General features: G+C 39.6%; 1 protein-coding gene across 4 annotated transcripts; it reads left to right on the forward strand.

Annotated features, from left to right (window-relative positions):
* Positions 1–1,640: 1,640 nt before the first annotated feature.
* Positions 1,641–22,579, forward strand: LOC136765021 (aldo-keto reductase family 1 member B1). Of its 4 annotated transcripts, none has more exons than XM_066719484.1 (10): positions 1,641–1,774; positions 2,973–3,140; positions 12,061–12,177; positions 13,955–14,032; positions 14,592–14,714; positions 15,656–15,762; positions 16,246–16,327; positions 20,795–20,878; positions 21,014–21,099; positions 22,140–22,377. In XM_066719484.1, the coding sequence occupies exons 1-10, from the start codon at positions 1,709–1,711 to the stop codon at positions 22,180–22,182; spliced, it is 954 nt and encodes a 317-aa protein (XP_066575581.1). In that variant the 5' UTR covers positions 1,641–1,708; the 3' UTR covers positions 22,183–22,377. The 4 variants fall into 4 exon arrangements, with proteins under 4 accessions (XP_066575581.1, XP_066575582.1, XP_066575580.1 ...); XM_066719485.1 differs by having other exon boundaries at positions 21,017–21,099; XM_066719483.1 differs by lacking the exon at positions 21,014–21,099 and having other exon boundaries at positions 22,140–22,579.
* The last annotated feature ends 1,087 nt before the right edge of the window (positions 22,580–23,666 follow it).

Here is a 23,666-nt window from a genome sequence, read left to right on the forward strand (position 1 = left end):
CAAACAGGTCTTCCTGCAATAAAATAATTAAAAATAAAATGCACAAATATAAACAACCCCTATAGCATAATCCCTGGGTCAATTTAATTAAAACAAACAAAAACACACATTTGCATTAAGAAATCACTTGGTATTCTACCAAAAGACTAATACAGAAAAAAAGTCAGATATTCTTTGTGGATTGTGCTTTTTCTCATAGAACTCTATTCAATTATGTTTGCAACTGATACTATTATACATTAATTATAAACGGCAGCACCTCTATGACTTCATTTGGTTCAAAGTAGATAGTATTTTATCCTCTTGTTTTGTAGGCACATCAGTCATCTCGTGCAACCTAAACATTTACAGAAACATCTCAGATTAATCATTTTTTACCACCCTAAAGAGATTTGCACTTAGCATCATGCTTGACTAAAAGGTCAAATATACTTAATTATTTACTGGGTCATTGTAGTCTAGGAATGCTGGTAATTCTCCATCACTAAACTCGTGTATGACATATTATTCATCAGTAATTTTATTTGCACTAACATTCAGTATATTGATGTACGATTTATTTAATAGTGAGTTATAATCATCGGAGAGAGTCATATTATCGCGCAGTTTTGTTCTCCCATTGAGGAAAAAAAAAACACACGCTCACGTTTGCGAACTGTAATATACTTGTGTGTTAACACACACAACAAAATCGCATAACCTACACAATGTTGTCTATCAATTGACATTTAACATTGCTACAACGTTATCAAGTGTGGTTTCAGCACTGTTGCCACAACGTTAATTTTGGACCAAGTAACATCTAACGTTGTCACATTGTTGCTTTGTCACCAACCATCCTTAAAATTGTTAAATGTTGCAGAAACGTTGTGTTACTAGGGTAATTATACCTCGTGAGAATGTGTGTAGAATCGCAATTGTATCAATCAGTGTCAAAACCTCATGTCATTACAGTAGGGCTATATTTCAGTATTATGTACATTAAACCGGGCACAAGTTATTCATATATATTCACAAAGAATAGAAGAGAACTGGACTTATTTTACCAGTAGTCTTCAATAGAACAGGCACCAATCGCTAATACACATTCAGAGAGGGCATAGGATTAGTTTTAATTTGCCGTATCACAATTGTATAGAAAGTGAACCAGGCACAAGGTGCCGATTCTAAAGAAAACACAAATCAATCACCGACCGACAGAAGCAGCTTGTCCTCGAGCAGTCTCCATTCGAACAGAATCCAGCCTCGTTCCCGGCTGCTTCCTGACAAACACCCACTCGGTTCTCGGTGTTCGGCCCCTCTCCTCTCCTCTCATTAGTCTTTAATAGCTAGCTCGATAACAATCCACAAGCCCCGTTATTTGACATTCAGTTCAATAAACCTTACAAATGAAAAAGTCTGCCAGTTCAGTTCTGACAGTCGTTAAATGGTGATATTTGCAATGTTCGTTTTATTTCGTAGGTCTCTGGAACTACGATGCATATTGAGAGCGAGTTTGTTTAAAATATGTTCCTGTATAGGCCTAGTTCAATTTACCAATCGCATTAATTACTGGTCTTAATTAAGTGACACGCCTTGCTGTTCATTGCTAACGTATATTAAGACGCAGAGCTCTGACTCTCAGTCTGTATGCAGGCTGGGCTTTTTTGTATTATTTATTTTTGGACCGCTGCGTTCACGCGCCTTGTATTCGTAAACTGTATTTATCATGCAAACTGTTGTAATCCTAAATACCGGAGCTAAAATGCCAATTTTGGGTCTTGGGACATCGAGGGTAAGGTGAAAAAAATGCGTTGTTTATTTGAAAAACTTTGAAGTTTTATTGTTACCATCTTGAGTTTTGTTCCCTCCATTAATTTGGCACCCCATGTGATCACAACATGATCTACATGTGTGGAGTTCGTAGGTTTGATAGGCAGTTTCAGTTTCATCAGTTTGATAGTTTCATCCTACATGCCAAAGGATAGGATTTTGTGTGCGTGTGCGTAAACTCTCGTTCACTGATCTCTTACTGGATGGGTGGATTATTGTATTTTGTCTTTGTTTTCAAGTCTATTGGTAACTGATAGAAATAATGTATTGTCCAACTTTTAGATTGTGATGCCTTTGCTAGAAACTAAAATGTACCATTCAGTCCTCAAATTCATGATGTAAAATGAGGTCTGAAGTATTTGCATAACATGCAAATCACACCCCCTAGAATGTTTTCTTGGCAGATGACCTTAGCCACGGTGATTTACAAAATCTTAGAGCATTACAAAAGTGCAATAATACAGTGAAGATCTAAACATAATAAAATTACAAGTTCAGAATTATGCAAGTGCATAGGCAAATAGTTAATCCAACATAAATCCTAAATCCTAGATTGGAATTGCTAATAAGTGCAGACAAGATGTGCAGTCATAGTTAAACCCTAATGGGAAGGGGGCATAAGTGGAACCAAAATAAACATGAGTACTATTAATGTAAAAGCAATAAGTGTATACTGCCTTTGACATTTTACTGATGTTATATAGTGTGCACTTCAGTGAGCAAGTTGTCACAAGAACAATTATAAATCAAACATTACAAAATAAATACAATAAGATATTCTGCTACACATGAGCCAAAAGTACAAAATTAAATAATTGTTATCTAATTACATGATACAATATAAGCTAGCACATATTGCATTTATTTTCTAATTCTTTGTACCTATCTACTGAATGCACACTGAGGTGAGCTAAATTTCTGGTGTGTGACATTGGAATAGGACATTGTCTGTGAGGTTGTTCACAGCTGTGAAGAATCAACACATTTTCCATAACAACTGTTTTTGAACGAACCTATGTGACAATGGCACAAGACGCCTGTCAATTACCCTAAAGAGGTACGAGGGCAATGGCATTAACCACTGTAATGTCCTAAAGTTAATCATGATTTGTCGGATAAAACTGTTATTTCTAATCCTCCTCATTTCTTGTAATTGCCAGTCTTCGCCCGGGAAAGTAGCTGAAGCGGTTGAGGCAGCATTAGAAATTGGTTACCGCCACATTGATTGCGCCCATGCATATCAGAATGAGAGTGAAGTAGGAGATGCCATACAGGAGAAGATCAAGGAAGGGATTGTGAAAAGAGAGGACCTTTTCCTTGTCAGTAAGGTACAGTCATAATTACATGGAAGTGTTGACTGATTTCGTTTTTGCTCTTGTTTTGGGACCAGCTGCATCTTGGGTGATCTTTTCGGAGCACATAAACCGCAGGCTATAACGTTACAAGACATGTAAATGTTACATTTAAAATGCCTCTAAAGATTAATGCCATTCACTCAACTTAATCAAGAGGTGTGTGTGTGTGTGTGTGTGTGTGTGTGTATAGTTAGGTCCATAAATATTTGGACAGTGACACAATTGTCGTCACTTTGGCTCTGTACACCACCACAATGGATTTTAAAGGAAACCATGTTCTTTAAGTGTAGACTTTCATCTTTAATTTTGAGGGTAGTTACATCCAAAATAAAGCACATGCAGACTCCAGTGCAGTGATATCTTGTGGTTAGTGGCGTCGATGCCGCTGCTGGGCTGCGCTGCTCAGAGGACACCGAGACCCGACGAGGCTCAATGCGCTTCAGCGGCTCTGCAGTCCCGTGTGGAGGGGAGGGATACTCGACGTCTCTAGTACCACAGCAGGCCTATGGACAGGTCGAAAGTGAAGTAACAGATAATGTATCCGTTACTATGTTTGATTAAACTATTAAGTATTATTTAAACCTCACCTATATAAATTAAAATTCCCCTGAGACACAAAACAAAAACACATTGTATTGACTGCCGCGTCACTGGACGTCTTCGCAAGACTTCAGAATCGACACCGTATTACATTACCGGCATATTGGACTTTTTAATATTATTTTATAGTGGGTATATTACTATACTACTACTATAAGCTACCCTTCTTGAAAAATCGAATCGCCAACGTAACATAGCATCCTTAAAAAATAAATAAATAATCTAAACATTGTATCTAATACGGAAGAGCCCTGTGCCATGCTCAAGAAAAAACGAAACGAGAATATCTCTTGGAGACCCGAATTTGAGAGATTACAAGTTTAAATTTCGAGTCGAATTTCGGAGGGGTTCTGTTTCACATGGCCCCATGGCTCTTCCGTACTAATACGATAATCAATTACTTTTCTTACAATTATAAAATTAAGTCAAACCGAACACAAACTAAGGATTAAAATACATTTAATATTACTCACCTCTCGTAATTTCGTGGCCAACTAACAGGTTGTGTAGACGGCTCAAACCCTCACCGCTGTCCTGGAGCGAAGGGCGTGAGGAAGGCGGTTGGTTGAGACGCATTTCGCAGAGGATTGTGGTTAAAAATAAATAACACCGTTCGATTGTGTTAGAAGAAAGACAGTACCCTGCACTTATTGTGTAGAAAACAACACAACATGTTATTAACTTTGTGTGTGTGTAGAATTGCAACACATTACTTTTAAGAGTGCAGATGAAGAAGGGCTATCACTCGAAACGGTAACAAATTAATTTACATTACATTTGTCATTTAGCCGACGCTCTTATCCAGGACTTACATTTGTACCCATTTATACAGCTGGGCATTTTACTGGAGCGATCTAAGTGAAGTACCTTGCTCAAGAGTACAACAGCACCGCCCCACCGAGGATTTGAAACCACAACCTACCAGTTATGAGTCCAGAGCCCAAACCACAACATTTTTTTAATATTTGGACCTAGTAACCGGGTAATCTGACGCTACGTACCAGAAATCAGAGATCGAAAAATATGCCGTGACGTCGCCGGGGTGATAACTCTGGAGCAGCTTTGCTGAGAGTCATTGTGGGAAATCAGAAAAGTCACGAAAATCATTAAAAAAAACAAAAAAACATTTTATGCACGTTCGATGGCTCCATCATCCCATTTTTACGAATGAACCATCGGTTTGTAGTCATAAAAAGTGTATTTCCCCACCTTAACTGTCGCTATTATTTAACTTGATTTTATTCCAGGCCCTGCCATGTAGGCTACAGACGGCGGAGTGCAAAGCTTCTTGTAGGTTAAGGATGTGGGTTAAAAAAAAAAAAAAAAAAAAGACTTGTAATGAATTTTCATAATCATAATTACTGAGTTTTTAATCACATGGATCAAAGTGTTCTGGGATTTATAATAGATGCACTGAAAATCCATATACGCACAATCGATGCAAATCTGCGCTGCAAGAACGCGAACAATGGTTTCCTCACAGAGACGTTCTGCGTGGAAATACTCCGACAAAGTATATTAAAACACTGTTAAGTGTATAATATGTGCAGTGCAATTAAACTACCACAAATCTACAGCTGGTATGTTAACCCACCAAAAAGCCAAACACCCTTCTGTGAAACTAGCAATGACGGAAAAGGAAAGAGGAGCAACCAACAAATATTATTAAGCTAAATATACACAGCCAGCTATTGTTATTTATTTTTTATTCACTGGAACTCGAACGCACAGGTATGTTTCTGAACGTAGACCGGCAGTCTGAGTGTATATGTTGATTGTGGTTTGGAAACGTGGATAAGTAAATAAAGTAAAGTAAATAATTATAAATTCGTTACATAGTCTAATACATTTTGTATTTCGCTGTTATGACCGAAATATTGCCACAAGGACGCTAATGTTAAGGCATTTTCGTTGCAGTTTACATTGCTAAACTATTAGGCTATTGAATGAAAAATAAATTACAATCGAGAAGGAAAAGCCTATTGGACGGACAGTTACAGCTGTAATTGCAAAATATTCCTTTTTAAACAAATAGTCACAACCTTTATAGTTAATTTGAAATTGTCACAAACGAGAATAGGATAGTCTGACACGAGATGCGTGAGTTGACAGGTCTGCTTATTGCTGCTGTTATTGTGCCATTTCCATACTAGGAAGGTATTTTTACATAGACTAATGTTTATTTAACAAAGTTGTTGTTAGATAAGTATTCATCAATTACAAAGTATTAATTTATGGGGAAACGATTTGTGATGGAGACATTTGTTTTACCTGCGTAGCTGAGATTCTGCTAAAAAGAACCATGTGCGGTTTGTTTACATTGCGTCTTTGCTGGCGTTTGCGCAACTGCAGAACATAGGCATGGTATTGACCAATGGAAAGGGCGTTGCTATGGTCTGTCGTCATCCCTAGAGATTTATTTATTTTTACACAATCACAGATCGTGACTCTTAATATCTAGAGTCTAGACAATCCAGAAGACCTCTCTCAGCCCTGGGACTAGCTAATAAGGCAGGTGACAGATTACTTGCTGCTGCAGAGCGCACTGGTCAGAGCGCAGATGAGAGAATCATTTTTACATTGTAGGTTATAAACAATGACTTTTAATGACAGCATTCATTTTAATGACTTTTAAGGTCCTTAAAAATACTTTGAAATTGTATTATTCTTAAGTGAAAACTTGAATGTATGATTTAGGACTAACACTGGAGATGCTATTTATGTTAATATTAAGTTATTTGAGTTACAGTGAGGGGAAAAAAGTATTTGATCCCCTGCTGATTTTGTACGTTTGCCCACTGACAAAGAAATGATCAGTCTATAATTTTAATGGTAGGTGTATTTTAACAGTGAGAGACAGAATAACAGCAAAAAAAATCCAGAAAAACGCATTTCAAAAAAGTTATAAATTTATTTGCATGTTAATGAGGGAAATAAGTATTTGATCCCCTATCAATCGGCAAGATTTCTGGCTCCCAGGTGTCTTTTATACAGGTAATGAGCTGAGATTAGGAGCACTCTCTTAAAGGGAGTGCTCCTAATCTCGGATCGTTACCTGTATAAAAGACTCCTGTCCACAGAAGCAATCAATCAATCAGATTCCAAACTCTCCACCATGGCCAAGACCGAAGAGTTGTCCAAGGATGTCAGGGACAAGATTGTAGACCTACACAAGGCTGGAATGGGCTACAAGACCATCACCAAGCAGCTTGGTGAGAAGGTGACAACAGTTGGTGAGATTATTCGCAAATGGAAGAAACACAAAATAACTGTCAGTCTCCCTCGGTCTGGGTTTCCATGCAAGATCTCACCTCATTGAGTTTCAATGATCATGAGAACGGTGAGGAATCAGCCCAGAACTACACGGGAGGATCTTGTTAATGATCTCAAGGCAGCTGGGACCATAGTCGCCAAGAAAACAATTGGTAACACACTATGCCGTGAAGGACTGAAATCCTGCAACACCCGCAAGGTCCCCCTGTTCAAGAAAGCACATGTACAGGCCCGTCTGAAGTTTGCCAACATCTGAATGATTCAGAGGAGAACTAGGTGAAAGTGTTGTGGTCAGATGAGACCAAAATCGAGCTCTTTGGCATCAACTGAACTCGCCGTGTTTGGAGGAGGAGGAATGACCCCAAGAACACCATCCCCACCGTCAAACATGGAGGTGGAAACATTATGCTTTGGGGGTGTTTTTCTGCTAAGGGGACAGGACAACTGCACTGCATCAAAGGGACGATGGACGGGGCCATGTACCGTCAAATCTTGGGTGAGAACCTCATTCCCTCAGCCAGGGCATTGAAAATGGGTCGTGGATGGGTATTCCAGCATGACAATGACCCAAAACACACAGCCAAGGCAACAAAGGAGTGGCTCAAGAAGAAGCACATTAAGGTCCTGGAGTGGCCTAGCCAGTCTCCAGACCTTAATCCCATAGAAAATCTGTGGAGGGAGCTGAAGGTTCGAGTTGCTAAACGTCGTCCTCGAAACCTTAATGACTTGGAGAGGATCTGCAAAGAGGAGTGGGACAAAATCCCTCCTGAGATGTGTGCAAACCTGGTGGCCAACTACAAGAAACGTCTGACCTCTGTGATTGCCAACAAGGGTTTTGCCACCAAGTACTAAGTCGAAGGGGTCAAATACTTATTTCCCTCATTAACATGCAAATCGATTGATAACTTTTTTTGAAATGCATTTTTCTGGATTTTGTTGTTGTTATTCTGTCTCTCACTGTTAAAATACACCTACCATTAACATTATAAACTGATCATTTCTTTGTCAGTGGGCAAACGTACAAAATCAGCAGGGGATCAAATACTTTTTCCCCCCACTGTACATTCTACATTCTTCTTATTATTTCTTGGCAGACGCCCTTATCCAGGGCGACTTACAACATAAGTGCAATACAAAGTTTGAAAAGTTGAAAAGTTTTTTTTACTGGAAATGCTTTTATTTTTAGATGTATATTGAAGTTTGAGTTATTTATATTGTCATCTTTTAATCCAATGTATTATACTAGAATTATATATTTTGTTATCTAAATGCCGTGAATTTGTACTTTTAGTGATATTTCAGTATTCATTTTGAATGTTTAAATGCTGCTTAAATATTTTATATATTTATATTTTATTAAATATATTTTTTTCCACTAAATCAAAGGATTGCAGCATTATTACATAAGTCATGTTGTTGTGGGCTTTGTATTTTTTCCTTTAGGGAAATGGGGAATTTGTTTCACAGTTTGAGCATGATGTTTTTTAGATGGCTATCGTGCATCCATACCTATGGCATATTAAGAGCTTAGTAGTTTTGGATCATTTTGGAAAAACATTGGATGGGTATCGGCAGATAGTCAAGGTTGAGGTACCTGTATTGGAAAAGAAAGTGGTATTGTGTGTGTACACACATGTGACAAATTAAAGGAAAAACCAACATAGTGGGCTGGATCAAATCAAAACTTTGACCCACCTGCTAATAGAAAACCACAGAATTGTACTCGGTTGTGGCTTCATTTTCAGTAAGGTGACACTTTCTTCTAATCCTAAATGTAACCGCTATGATGAACAGGTTTGTAGTTTGCTATTAGTGGGTGGGTCAAAATTATGATTTCATCCGGCCCAGTGTCTCTAAGACGTTGTGCCACCACGAGCCAACAGCACAGCTTCAATGCGCCATGGCATAGATTCTATGAGTCTCTGGAACTCTACTGGAGGGATGGAACACCATTCTTCCAAATGATATTCCCTTATTTTGTTTTGATGGTGGTGGACAGTGCTCTATATCACGTCAGTCCAAAATCTCCCATAGGTGTTCAATTGGGTTGAGATCTGGTGACTGCGAAGACAAAGCATATGATTCAGATTTTCATACTCCTCAAACCATTCAGTGACCCCTTGTGCCCTGTGGATGGGGGTATTGTCATCCTGGAAGAGACCACTCCCACAAGCATAGAAATGTTTCACCATAGGATAAAGTTGATCACTCAGAATAGCTTTGTAATGATTTACAATGACCCTTCCCTCTAAGGGGACAAGTGGACTGGAAAATGCCCCCCACAGCATAAGAGCCTCCGGACCCACTCACTTTAGGGGTCAAGCAGTCCGGCCTATACCATTCTCTTGGTGTACGCCACACATGCACTCACCCACTTGTCAAGAATATGGTGAAGGATGACTCATCTGACCATATCACTTTTTTTTCCAAATCTCTGTAGATCAGTGCCTATGGTTTTTGCACCACTGAACTTACAAATGTGCATTTGTCTTGGTAATGAGGGGTTTATGCACTGCAACTTTACAATAATATTCCTCTCTGTTTAGTTCTTGACACTGTTCTTGCTGACAGTCTGATCATGTCCTGCATTGACATTGTCACCTCGGAAACAGTTGCTCTTCTGTTTTTTCCTTACATATCACAGTAATGCATGACCATCACAGTCATCGAATGTGCGCTTCTGACCACAATTTCCAACCCTATTCACTGATGTCTTAACCATAGATCTAAATGCAGATGTAACTTTACTCACTGTTCCTATTGAAACACTAGCCAGTTGAGCAGTCTTTGTGACTGAAGCTCCTGCCATTCGTGCCCCAATAATGTCCCCTCTTTCAAAGTCAATTAGATCCTTTCCTCTTGCCATCTTGATCCAAAATCGAGGTCAACTGGGCCTGCTCAGCATTTTCATACATGACACAGAGCATGATAGGATGTTAATTGCTGTATCATGCAGTACACCTGTTCGGAGGCATCTGCATTCATTATGTTCCTCCACTAATTTATTCAGGGTTTTCCTTTAATTTGTCACTAATCTGTATCAGCAGTACAGGTATACCAATATATTGTAAACATTGTAACATACATTTCAGCATTAATGTTTCACCAACAAAGACAAAGTTTGTTTTCAATAAATTATAAATATTTAAATGATAGCACTGGAAACACTTGTTTTTCATTCCAATAAAGTACTTCAAAGTTGGAATGTATGTTTGCCCAGAGAGAGAGAATACAGATTTATTTTATGGGAAATCATTGGTTGACCCCATGAATTTTTGCTGGTGTTTTGTTTGTGTTTTTCCCCATGTTATAGATCTATATAGGATGTAAATGAAATGGATGAAAAGTATATCCTTATTTAGATCTTCTGTTTTCAGTTGGTAAAGCAATCCCTGCATCTATTGCAACCAGGTAGTGTCTTTTTAGTTTTTTTTTTTGATATTTAGTTAATTCTGCTTGAGATCCCATTGAAACATCTGAATTGAAGTGCCTACTACAGTGGTTTTCAAACCGGTCCTGGACTACCCCTTGCCCTGCTGGTTTTAGTTCCAACCTAGGTCTGAATTGCTTAATTGAATCCTTAATTGAACTAACAAAGCAATATACAGTTAAATTAAGTAATTGACCTTGGTTGGAACTAAAATCAGTAGGGCAGGGGGTACTCCAGGACTGGTTTGAAAACCACTGGCTTACTACACAACCTGAATTTGATGGACCTTTTAGCTGACTGACACGATCAATACATTTGATTGGTCAGATGTCGGTACCCATATTGACAGCCTACTGTCTGGCAAGTTGGTGATCTTTTGGGAAGCAGAATAATTTTACTTCCTCCTCATCGTTGTGGTAATCTTTGTTTTTTTGATGGCGTCCACTGTGTTGTGTACAGCCAAAAGCCATACAGTGTGGCATGTTTGTAACACAGATGGTTGCCATGTAATTGTTGTAATTATTTACTGTGCCTTGAACAGTACGTGACCAGGAAATGAGGTGGTTAGTAAGAGGTCAGTGGTTACAGGAAGAGTACATAAGAATACGTTGAAACGGAAGTAGTTGTTTTGTGCACTTGGACTTTGTTAAAATAAAACCGTTAACTTGATTTATTGCGTCGTTTCAAACTCATTAATGTGACAATATGAACTGCCGCTAGTCCCAGCAGCTGTTGGTGTCAAACAGACACCCAGCCTCTCTGCACTGTGGGGCCGCACTGACGTCACTGATTGTGTGCTAGAGAGAGAATGGCGGCCGCTTATCCGTGTGTGTGTGTATACACACACGCATTACCATCTTTAAAACAATATATACAGCTAATATAATCAAGATAACAAAGGGGAACTGCACCCCAATTTTTAACGTTACACTAGTATATATTTAAAAACCCAGAATTTGAACTTGATGTTAGCTAACGGTAACGGTGCCAGCGCATTCATTTCATGTCAACTCGTGCTTTCGCAAGCAAAGGAGATTTAACAAGGGAATATGGGAATAAGGGAATATAAAAATAAATGTAATGTATAACTGTGTTGGCTATATTAGAAGTAACGCCCATGTCGTTTTTCCTATCCGATGATCACCTCACACTATCTTGGCCCACTAGTGCTCAGTCCCGCCTCCCCACACTTTCTTCCTTCTGATTTGCTGCGCACCAACATCCGATCCCGTTCTTGTAGCTCAGATTTCCGCAGTTCTGCACAGATCTGCAGAATTCCACCGATTCCATTGGTGGAGCAGCGCAGATCTTGGCAGATCTTCTTTTCCCCTCAAACACATTATTGGTGGGGATGGATTAAGCTTCTTTAAATATTTACATCCCCCATGTAAATTACCCACGTGTGTGTATAGATTACTATTTTGGTGCTTTTCTGTCTGAAATAAACTTTGTATTTACAAACTATTCATATGTATTAAATGTTTAATCTTGATTTATGAATGGAATAAAGTGTAGTTCATAGAAAATAAAAACTAAATCCCTTTTTCCACATTTATTAAAAAAATTAAAAGAAAAATCCTTCCTTCACAGCTCTCATCTAACAACCATGAAAATGAGAGGGTAAAGGAAAACTTAATTAAGATAATAAGTGACCTAAAGATTGAATACCTGGATCTCCTTCTGATGCACACTCCCATGGGATTCAAGGTGATGTTTTTGTTGCAGATGCGACTGTTTTTTGGCAGTAATAATGAATTGCATTTGTCCTGGCACACCCATCATAATATATGTAATCTTTCTGCACTTCCCATAATCTTCCCAGAAATTCCCATACCAAATGTCCTCCTTTTTAAAATTATTTGTTTTGTTCAAACCAGCTCTGACTGATAACCGTAAATTGGCATGGTTAAATGTTAAATTAAGAATAGTAAATATTTTTGATTTACTTAGCTGACTTGTTTATCCAGAGCAACGTTCACTTTCACCAGTTAATACATGAAATCGGAATGTATTTAATCGGCAGTCCATATCAGTCCATATCAGTGAAAAATATAATCTGCAAATTGTTCTTAATTACAAATACAAACCTGAAAATAATAGAATGCATAAGTAAACAACACCATCAGTCAATATTTGGTAGAAGCACCTTTGGCAGCAATTACAGCCATGAGTCTATGTGGATAAGTCTCTACCAGCTTTGCACATCTGGACACAGAAAATTTTGCCCGTTCCTCTTTGCAAAATTGCTCAAACTCCATCAAGTTGGACGTGGCCCTTTGGTGAACAGCAATTTTCAAATCTTTCCACATATTCTCAATTTAATTGTGGTCCGGGCTTTGACTGGGCCACTCCAGGACATGGATCTTTTTATTTTAGCCACTCCAGTGTGGCTTTGACTGTATGTTTGGGGTTGTTGTCCTGCTGGAAGATGTATCTTCTCCCAGGTCTCTTGCAGACTTCAACAGATTTTCTTCCAGGATTTCTCTGTACTTTGCTGCATCCATTTTGCCCTCTATCTGTACAAGGTTTTCAGGCCTTGATGCAGAGAAGCACCCCCATAGCATGATGCTGCCACCACCATGCTTCATGGTGGGGATGGTGTTCTTGGGATTATGTGTGGTGTTAGGCTTGTGCGAAATGTAGCACTTAATGTTGAGGTCAAAAAGCTCTATTTTGGTCTCATCAGACCATAGAATCTTCATCTTCTTGGTCTCAGTCCCCCACATGCCTTCTGACAAACTCTAGCTGAGATTTTAGTTTTTTTTACTACTCCCATAAAGGCCACTTTTGTGAAGCACCTGGGCTATTATTGCACTATGCACAGTGTCTCCCAGCTCAGCCATGGAAGACTGTAACTCTAAAAGAGTTGCAAAAGGCCTCTTGGTGGCCTCCCTGACTAGTGACCTTCTCACCCGGATACTCAGATTTTGAGGACAGCCTGATCTAGGTAGATTCACAGTTGTACCATATTCTCTCAGTTTCTTAATAATGGACTTTACTGTGTTCTGGGGGATATTCAAATGGGAAATATTCTTGTATACTACCCCTGATTGGTGCTATTGAAGAACCTTATTCCGGATTTGATTTGAATGTTCCTTTGTCTTCATGATGTAGTTTTTGTTAGGAATTGTACTAACCAACTGTGGGACCTCCCAGAGACTGGTGTAGTTTAGCTTAATCAGTAGCTTAATCAGGCATGTCATCGCAAAGGGGTAGATTACTTATACATTCAAGTATTTTCTGTTCTGTATTTGTAATTAATTTAGAACAATTTGCAGATTATAGTTTTCACTTTGACATTATGGACATTTTCAGTGTTGATCAGCGGCAAAAACTTCTGATTAAATCCATTCTGATATCATGTTGTAACACAATGAAATGTGGAAAAGTCCAAGGGGGGTTAATACTTTTGACAGCCACTGTACAGGCAAAATGCATTCCGCACCAAACCTGTTTGGTGCCAACTGTATGGTTTTTGTTTCAGGCTGGCGATAACTTGATCCCTTTGGATGAAAATGGTTTGATAATACCAGCCAACACCAACTTCTTGGATGTCTGGGAGGTAAAAAAATGACCGAGAAGAATATGATGTTAACATATGTAATCAAATATAGTGTATGTATGCAATATAATAGAAATGTGCTATGTGTAGCTGGTGGGGGTCGGAGCTATCCACTCAGGATTCAAACCATGATTCACAGCTCCACCCAGTAGAGAGAGAGAAGTCCACTATGCCAAAAGACCAGGTCTCCTGACGAGGGAGGTTTATCACTGTACTGATTGTTGATGTCATCATGTTATGTCATCTGTAACGAGCTCATATACACGATGAGTGCTCTTAAATATATATGAATATGTATTTGAATAATGTAAATAATGTTTCTCTGCAATAATAGGGAAAAATGCATTGGTACATTGAGTGAACCATTTCAACGACACTGTGGGTAATGTTTCTGCAATATTTTTCTTGTATCATGTTTTGTCAAATCCAACACAACAAAAATACAACTTCACACATTCAGATAAATGTGGTGCTTGTTTGTTTTTTCTGAATCCTAAAATGAGTTTTGCATGTTATTGCTTGTCTGTGGATGAATTCCTGAAATGCAGATTTTCTTCAGGCTATGGAGGAGCTGGTAAATGCTAAAAAGGTAAAGGCCATTGGAGTTTCCAACTTCAACCATGAACAGATTGAGGCGATCTTAAATAAGCCTGGCTTAAAGTATAAGCCTGCTGTTAATCAGGTAGGTTCATTTATTCATTAATGCATTTGTCATTTTCATATTTGCCCTGAACTCTGATTTTTGTAAACATTAAGAACCTAAAGTTTACAAACGAGGAGGCCATTCGACCCATCATGCTCATTTGGTGTCCATTAATAACTAAGTGATCCAAGGATCACGTCCAGTGTAATTTTGAATGTTACCTTAACCATGGTAACATGTTACAATTGTTACAAAATATATTTCACAAAACATTACAGTATTCCAACAATGCCAGCACTATACTCAACAAAAATATGAATGCAACATGTAAAGTCTTGGTCCCATGTTTGTTGCAGTTTATAAAGTGATTTAAAGTTAGTGCCATATTGTCCATGGCAGAGGTATTACAGGTGTAGTCTGAATAGATGCATTTTTAGAAGATGCCAAAAGGTGGTCAGGAACTGGTTTGTTCTGACTTGCTTCACATTGCATATAAAATGCACACATCTTTAAGTTACACAATAAAGCAATTTAGTATTTGCTATATCGCTTGCTGTTAAACTAATAAGTTGTGTTCATTATTCAACTTTTTACCCCATTACATTCTGCCTAGTTAATGTGGCAGTGCTCCAAATAGGAACATTTATACTGTTCCTGTGTATATTTCCTGAGGCCCCACCTATAACAATAGCCTAGCATTGTGGCAACCCCCCACTGTGTACCAAATTATATTAAAGTACATAATCAGGTGGGGACATAAATGTTTATTTATCCTCCTTCCCAGCTAAAGGGCATACAATATTCTGATGTGTACAAGTAATCCCAGAATATCTCGACATTAATGTTTCTACATAATATTTTTTCTCGGATAACTAAATTCAGGAGCCTTTAATATCCATGTTAGTTTAAAAACTTGATGAATATTGAGTTGATTTAATAGCAAAGAATAATTATATTATTGATGTATATTTTCATTTAAGATTGAGTGCCATCCGTACTTGACCCAGGAAAAGCTCATAAACTACTGTTGTTCCAAAGGAATTGCTGTGACAGGTTATGGTCCCCTTGGATCACCAGCAAGACCAGGGTTAGTGATCAATTTGAGGTTTTTCATTGCAACTGGTGTGAGTCTCGCATATTCTGTGGGAAAAATTAAACCTCCAAGGCCTCTCATTCACCATGTGGAGATGGGTAATATCGGTTTTGAAAATCCTGCCTTAGTGGGTAGTAATAATGAATATGTGATTCGTCATCAGATCTGTGATTTAACTGAGAAACAGACATGGATTAAAAACCCTTTTATTATAGCTTTAAAGGCAAGTAGGGACAATGGAAATAAAGTTTGCAATCTACCAAACCTACTTATCTTGGGATTCCTTATACTCTTGTGACAACTAGTCCTCTTGTGTACTTAATTAAAATGTAGGCTTTTAGATTGTGGCATGTATAGGATAAAAACAGGCTGTCTCCTGGTGTGCAGTGGTATGCTAACCTATAAATAGTTTCCCAAAAAGATTTGGTAAATAAAATTGGGGTCCTGAAAATGTTCAATACGTATGTATTTTGACAGGACCATGGCAGATGATCCATCTCTGCTGGATCATCCACAAATCCAAGCTATTGCTGCAAAGTACAAGAAGTCCCCTGCTCAGGTAAAGATACCTAGAATTCAGTGAACATTACTATATGTTGTTTAATCGATATTTAGATGTTATTAATTGTTTTAAGCTCCTTTCCACAACATTTAACTGCCATTTCTAAATACTTTCTTTCAATTCGAGAATAATACCCAAATGGGACTATGGGAAGTTGTCGGCTCAGATTTCACGGAGGCTGTATTTGGACAACTCCCCCTTTGCATGCTTCATCTCAGCACACATTATCTTTTGCTCTTCACAGATTCCTGAGTAATAGCAGCATTTATGTATGCAAAAATTCCCTTTGTACACTGTCTAAAACTTAAATCATTTTAGCAGTTGTATTCTGTGAAGTACCTGCTACTTAACTGTTGAATTAGATGTATTAATCACCTCACCCTCTCCCATGGGCTTTCATTACACCTTGAGCCTGCCTTTTACTGGCCCACACCTGTCACTGAATTCAGTGCACGTGTGCTGCTTGGACTGGAAGTAGGGCTTGCTTCATATTGCTAGTGCCCACACTGGCTGATACGTTTTGCCTCTCCCACACTGTGCTGTTGGTTGTGTGCTTTTTCCTCCACTTAAGGTCTCAATTTGCCACCTGTGTGCATATATATATACATCTATATATCATAGTATGCATATATAAGAATATAATATACTGTGTATTTACACCGATCAGCCATAACATTATGACCACCGGCCTAATATTGTGTAGGTCCCAAAACAGCCCTGACCCGTCGAGGCATGGACTCCACTAGACCTCCTGAAGGTGTAATATATAATTTAATTACCTATAATATTTATATAAACTTATAAGGTTATACATATTACATATTCTTGTATAAATAGCATACTTATGTTTGTGTCCCCAACATTACTTGTCAGCTCACACAATGGCCCAGCAGGCCTTCCATCGCTGTGAGGCATGCGCTCTTACCATGCATCGAGCTGATTTGTATACTTTCTGCACAGTTTGTCTGGGACCAGATCATGCTCACCAGGCCCTATAGTACTGCTCCTCCTGCAAAATCTGCTTACTGTTCGAAATGCACTTCCTCCATGATCACCTGTATAGAGCTATGGGCTGAAGCAAGTCATATTCATCTGCAATGTGGCTGAGGCATTCCTTGAGCCCTTCTCTGGCCATTTTCTGGCCAGTCTCCTCCTCCTCCTTGTGATCAGACTCAGCAGATGCACAAGTGTTCTCCCTCCTCTGCTTTGAGATCCCAACAAGCATTCTGGCTTTCAAATTCTGAAGGTGCAGATGGGAGCAGCTTCTTGGCTTCTACATCTCCAGACAGTGGATCCATCTGTTTCTGACCCCCCTCCCTTGCAACCTACAGCCCCACCTGAGATGGGAGCCACTGCTTCAATTCCCCTAACACCTACAGAAAAGAGCGAGGATACTCCCTCCCTGTGGATAGACAACACCTTGTGATTTCAGGCCAGATGCAGAGGGCTTGTACACTGAGGACAGAAGGTGCTGATAGCCATCTCCCCCACCCAACTTCCTCCGTGAACTCCAGGCCCTGTGGGACAAGCCAGAACCTCCGCACCAGGGCAGAATCTAGTTTGCTAGTCGGCGAGGAATGCCAGAGGTGGGCCTATCATACTCGTCGATCCTGACCTTGGTCTCTCTCCCTCTGGTGTCAGTAGAACCCCAGGACTTGCTTGTAAGGTCATGGCCTGCTGACGAAAGAATATAGCTTCAGGCTAACCGAATGCTGCACACCCACAGCCTGCTTGTGCCATACACTAACCCCTAAAAGGACCCTGGAGCTGTAACTGACATTTTAGTTGAGTCCTTGCAGCATGGCGCCCAGGCCATAGTACACTCCTTGGCCTCCATGGTCACCGTCACAGACCAGAAGGGAGGAAATTGCAGCATGTGTTGTTTTTTTTTATATATATGCTATCTCCTCTGGCTACACCTTTTGGCCTGGCAGTTGAGGCTGTGCTTGACCAAAGCTCAGGAGCAGTCACAGCAGAAGGCACAGATATACCCTCACCTATGACACCTCCTAGTGGTGTGGTGGTGAAAAAGTGGATGTGTGTTCTGCAACCTTACCCTCTATGTGATTTGCATAAGCAAATCTGCTCTTCAGCCTCCTGGAGCTTCAGCCCAGGGGCATCCAAGACATAGGCAGTTCTCCCAACTGTGTTTCCTAGGCCCTAAAGGCTTCCAGCAGTCTGTGTTCCACCTGCTCTCCCCATTGCAACACTCAATTTGGCAGCTCTACACCCAAGACACGTGGCTGCTACAAAATATAAAAATTAGACACTGCCTGCAGTGTGGAAGCATGGCCCTCCAGGTGGAGATCACGGAGCTGCTACAAAAGTGCATATTCTGTGAGGTGCCCACCCATCTGATGCATGATGGGTTTTATTCCAGTTACTTCCTGGTGCCCAAGAAGGGGCGGACAATGCGGCCTATCTTGGATCTGAGACTCCTGAACTAGCATCTGTACCGCACCATCATCCAATCTATCAGACTATGCAATTGGTTCACTATGGTGGATCTAAAGGATGCGTATCTTGACGTTTCTATTGTTCCATCGCACAGGAAGTCTTCACTTTCTGTTCAAAGGCACGTGTTCAATTTGTGTCCTTTTTCGGTTTGTCACTCGCTCCTTGCAGCTTTTCCAAGTGCATGGGTGTCATCCTGGTCCCCCTGAGACCACTTATTGAGTGACACACACAATACTAGTCCTGGATCATCTCCAAAAGTTGACCTTATAGGTCAACTGGGAGAAAAGCAGTCTCGCATCAACAATGCAGGTACCTCTTCTGGGATGGTGACCACCCAAAGAGGTTGCTCGTGGACTTCCATTTCAGTCAAAAGAGTGCCATGAAATGACAGAATAATAAGAATATTAACAATTCTAGTTCAGCAGTTAAGTAGCAGGTACGTAACAATACTATGACAAACGAGGTTTGCATACAAAAAGGCTGCTATTACTCACGCATCCATAAAGAGCAAAAAATACTGCACGTCTCTGTGCTGAGGTAAAGCCAGCAAAAGGAAGGGTTGACTAGCTATGGCACACAGGGCCTACCAGCAGCTTTATTCATGAAATCTGATTCTGATGCGACTTCCCATTGTCGCCTTTGGGCATTATTCTCATTTTCAGATAACTGGGGTTGCATCTGATACTTATCGATATACACTCACCTAAAGGATTATTAGGAACACCTGTTCAATTTCTCATTAATGCAATTATCTAACCAACCAGTCACATGGCAGTTGCTTCAATGCATTTAGGGGTGTGGTCCTGGTCAAGACAATCTCCTGAACTCCAAACTGAATGTCTGAATGGGAAAGAAAGGTGATTTAAGCAATTTTGAGCGTGGCATGGTTTTTGGTGCCAGACGGGGCGGTCTGAGTGTTTCACAATCTGCTCAGTTACTGGGATTTTCACGTACAACCATTTCTAGGGTTTACAAAGAATGGTGTGAAAAGGGAAAAACATCCAGTATGCGGCAGTCCTGTGGGCGAAAATGCCTTGTTCATGCTAGAGGTCAGAGGAGAATGGGCCGACTGATTCAAGCTGATAGAAGAGCAACTTTGACTGAAATAACCACTCGTTAGAACCGAGGTATGCAGCAAAGCATTTGTGAAGCCACAACACGTACAACCTTGAGGCGGATGGGCTACAACAGCAGAAGACCCCACCGGGTACCACTCATCTCCACTACAAATAGGAAAAAGAGGCTACAATTTGCACAAGCTCACCAAAATTGGACAGTTGAAGACTGGAAAAATGTTGCCTGGTCTGATGAGTCTCGATTTCTGTTGAGACATTCAGATGGTAGAGTCAGAATTTGGCGTAAACAGAATGAGAACATGGATCCATTATGCCTTGTTACCACTGTGCATGCTGGTGGTGGTGTAATGGTGTGGGGGATGTTTTCTTGGCACACTTTAGGCCCCTTAGTGCCAACTGGGCATTGTTTAAATGCCACGGCCTACCTGAGCATTGTTTCTGACCATGTCCATCCCTTTATGACCACCATGTACCCATCCTCTGATGGCTACTTCCAGCAGGATAATGCACCATGTCACAAAGGTCGAGTCATTTCAAATTGGTTTCTTGAACATGACAATGAGTTCACTGTACTAAACTGGCCCCCACAGTCACCAGATCTCAACCCAATAGAGCATCTTTGGGATGTGGTGGAACGGGAGCTTCGTGCCCTGGATGTGCATCCCACGAATCTCCATCAACTGCAAGATGCTATCCTATCAATATGGGCCAACATTTCTAAAGAATGCTTTTAGCACCTTGTTGAATCAATGCCACGTAGAATTAAGGCAGTTCTGAAGGCGAAAGAGGGTCAAACACAGTATTGGTATGGTGTTCCTAATAATCCTTTAGGTGAGTGTATACCTCTCCATAATCAAGATGTTTAAGAATCTATCTATTATCCATTGTGATGCATTGTGTAGCTCCAACTCTCCTGTGTTGGTCTTCTAAGGTCCTGATCCGTTTCCAAGTTCAGAGGGATGTCATTGTCATTCCTAAGTCCTCTACCCCTAAGCACATTGAGGAGAATTTCAAGGTAATTGACATTGTAGAGTATGAGAGAGCTCCATCTTTTGCTTCATGTAGTTATAACTCCTTGCATCCCATAAATGTCCATGCATGGCTGGTCTACTAGTAAGACTACAGCTGTGCATCTCTTATTGTGTCATAGCAGGTCTTTGATTTTCAACTTGATGAGAATGACATGAAAACCATCCTCCAGTTCAATAGAAACTGGAGGGCCTTTGCTTTTAAATGGTAAGTGATCTGACACTTTATCTAAATTGTCACAACATTCGGATTGTGTGAATTAAAATTTAGGCACTGAAAATTTTATACTCTGAGAAATATTGGTACAATGTCCTGTTGAGCAGTAAAAAGTTTCTGCACCATAACCACTATATTTCTGCATGGTTCTCTTGACATCACTATAAAGTTCTGATCATTTTGTGAAATGCTGGGACAATGTATTTAAAACCTACAACTCTTGAGAGTTGTTAAGCAGGGTCTATCTCTAAACTATCTTGATTTTATATTATGGCTATTATAGAGGTTTGCATTAAAAACATGAATGGAAAGATTTGTTTAAATAATGGAAGATACTAAAATTCATATAACATTTATAAAACATCCTCTAATAATTAAAAACATGTACCCAACTATTGCAGTTGGAAATGAAATCAGTCCTACTGACTGCAGGAATGTCCACCAGAGCTGCAGTCAGGTCAAAACCCTGGTGAGGACAACGAGTACACAGATGAGCTTCTCCAAGACGTTTTCTGACAGTTTGTGCAGAAATTCTTCAGTTGTGCAAACCCAGTTTCATCAGCTGTAAGGGTGGCTGTTCTCAGACAATCCTGCAGGTGAAGAAGCTGGAAGTGGAGGTCCTGGGCTGGTGTGGTTTCATCTGGTCCAGGGTTGTGAGGCCAGTTGGACCGTACTGCCAAATTCTCTAAAACCACATTGGAGGTGGCTTATGGTAGAGAAATTAACATTTAATTCTCTGTCAACAACTCTGGGGGACATTCCTGCAGTCAGCAAGCCCATTGTACACTTGAGACATCTGTTGTATCTGTGACACAAAATTGCTCATGAAACATGTTGCCTATATATTTTTGTTCAGTATAAAACAAAGCTCTACAGCAATATGCTCAAACATGTTTAATATGCAGGGCATACACCACATTGCAAAATGTCCATAATTTCTTTCCCAATCAAATTAATTTTTGAGGATCTGACTTTTTGAAAGTCTGACTGATCCAGCCAAGTAATCTTTATAGGAATGATTTTTCTTCCAGGGCTATAAACCACAAAGACTATCCATTCCATGCGGAGTACTGAGGACAGTGGCAACAGAAAGGTTCCCAATGCTGGACATTGAATATCTGTTATACAGGAAATTAATTAATTGCACATTTTCTCTATTTCTGTGTTACCAATCACAAGCTGTCTTATTCAGTAGTGTCTGGTATTTGGGATTTAAATGTATGGCTTGGATTAAATTGGAACATTGACTGAACAACAAGTTACACACTACATCCTCTGCAGTGAATGGTGGGTTTATATCTGGTAAATACAAAAATTATTGACCATCATAAAGTCACTATGAAATACTGGGTTTGAAACTTATGACTATATCATTTATATAGGGGCATTTGCTTGCTTATTTAAAACAAATCTGTTTATGCACTAAAGCTTGTAAGCAAAGAAACTCAAATTAAATAAACTCAGAACATTGTAGGTGTGAGAGTTGAATCATAGTCTTAAACCTAATCAAAAATTAATATACTGTTCTGGTGTGATCTTCATAGTGGGGAGTTGCATTTTGTATTATATATCGCTCTCTGTTAACCTGCCCTCTGTATGATTCAGCATTGAGGGTTGGAGCCCTGTGTTAGTGAGGCGTAAGGATTCATGGGAGTGGTCCTTGGGACTTGAAGTGGAGTGTGCAGCCAGGGCAGCAGACAGCGCCGCCTGTAAATAATTGTCCAGGACACTATTTTGTGTGGACTTGTTGTCCTGTGTGTCAGTTCCTGAATAAAGCACAGATTTGTGTTTGCAAAAATACATTGTGTTTCATGCTTAAAACCCACCTACAATTAAGAAACTTAAAATAATGTATTTATATTTAGAATTGATTATTTCAGATGCTTTTAATAAATTGACATTTGGGATTCATTCAATATTATTTTGTGAGATATCAACAAAATGTATACATACGAGACTTAAGATTATGACCCAACTAAGCAATTCTCCAGAGCAGCAGAATGTGGTGGAACTGGAGCTTTGAGGTCTTAGTTAATTTCTGGGGACATGCGTGTTATTTTCATTATACTTTCTTTCTTTCCACACTTTTGAAGAATACATTTTTTTTTATTCATGATTAATCATTTAAATTCTGTGTACATTAACATTTGTGTACTTCTCTCACAGGCTAGCAATGTGCCACAACGTGGAAACATGCCATCCAGTCAGCATCACTGGCAGGAAATGTCACTTTCTTAATTATTTCTTGCATGATGACCAAATAAAGCTTTTATTTTAACCTTAAATTCTTGATTGAGCTGCCAATTAAATGTTACCACTTTTTTTTGTCACACCATGAAGTGTTGTGTGACACTGGTCTCACAGGGTTCCTGGGAAACAAGATCCAGTGGAAGAAGTACAAGAACTAGAAACAGTGGAAAGATGTATAAATGGTGTGTTTTTATTATGTACACTGCTGGTGAGTGAATGAAATCAAACTAAAACAAAAACAGAACTCCCTGTTTGAGCCTACATAAACATTTTATCCCTCTCTATAGAAGCTGAGCAGCTAAGCAACT

Source organism: Amia ocellicauda, chromosome 12, assembly GCF_036373705.1.
Source record: "Amia ocellicauda isolate fAmiCal2 chromosome 12, fAmiCal2.hap1, whole genome shotgun sequence".
Classification (NCBI taxonomy): domain Eukaryota; kingdom Metazoa; phylum Chordata; class Actinopteri; order Amiiformes; family Amiidae; genus Amia; species Amia ocellicauda.

Bases quoted from the DNA above. Each gene is read 5' to 3' on its own strand.
- LOC136765021 (XM_066719483.1), top strand. From the start codon at position 1,709: ATGCAAACTGTTGTAATCCTAAATACCGGAGCTAAAATGCCAATTTTG. The intron at 3,141-12,060 runs GTACAGTCATAA...CTTCCTTCACAG, and splicing joins ACCTTTTCCTTGTCAGTAAG to CTCTCATCTAACAACCATGA. The intron at 14,033-14,591 runs GTAAAAAAATGA...GATTTTCTTCAG, and splicing joins ACTTCTTGGATGTCTGGGAG to GCTATGGAGGAGCTGGTAAA.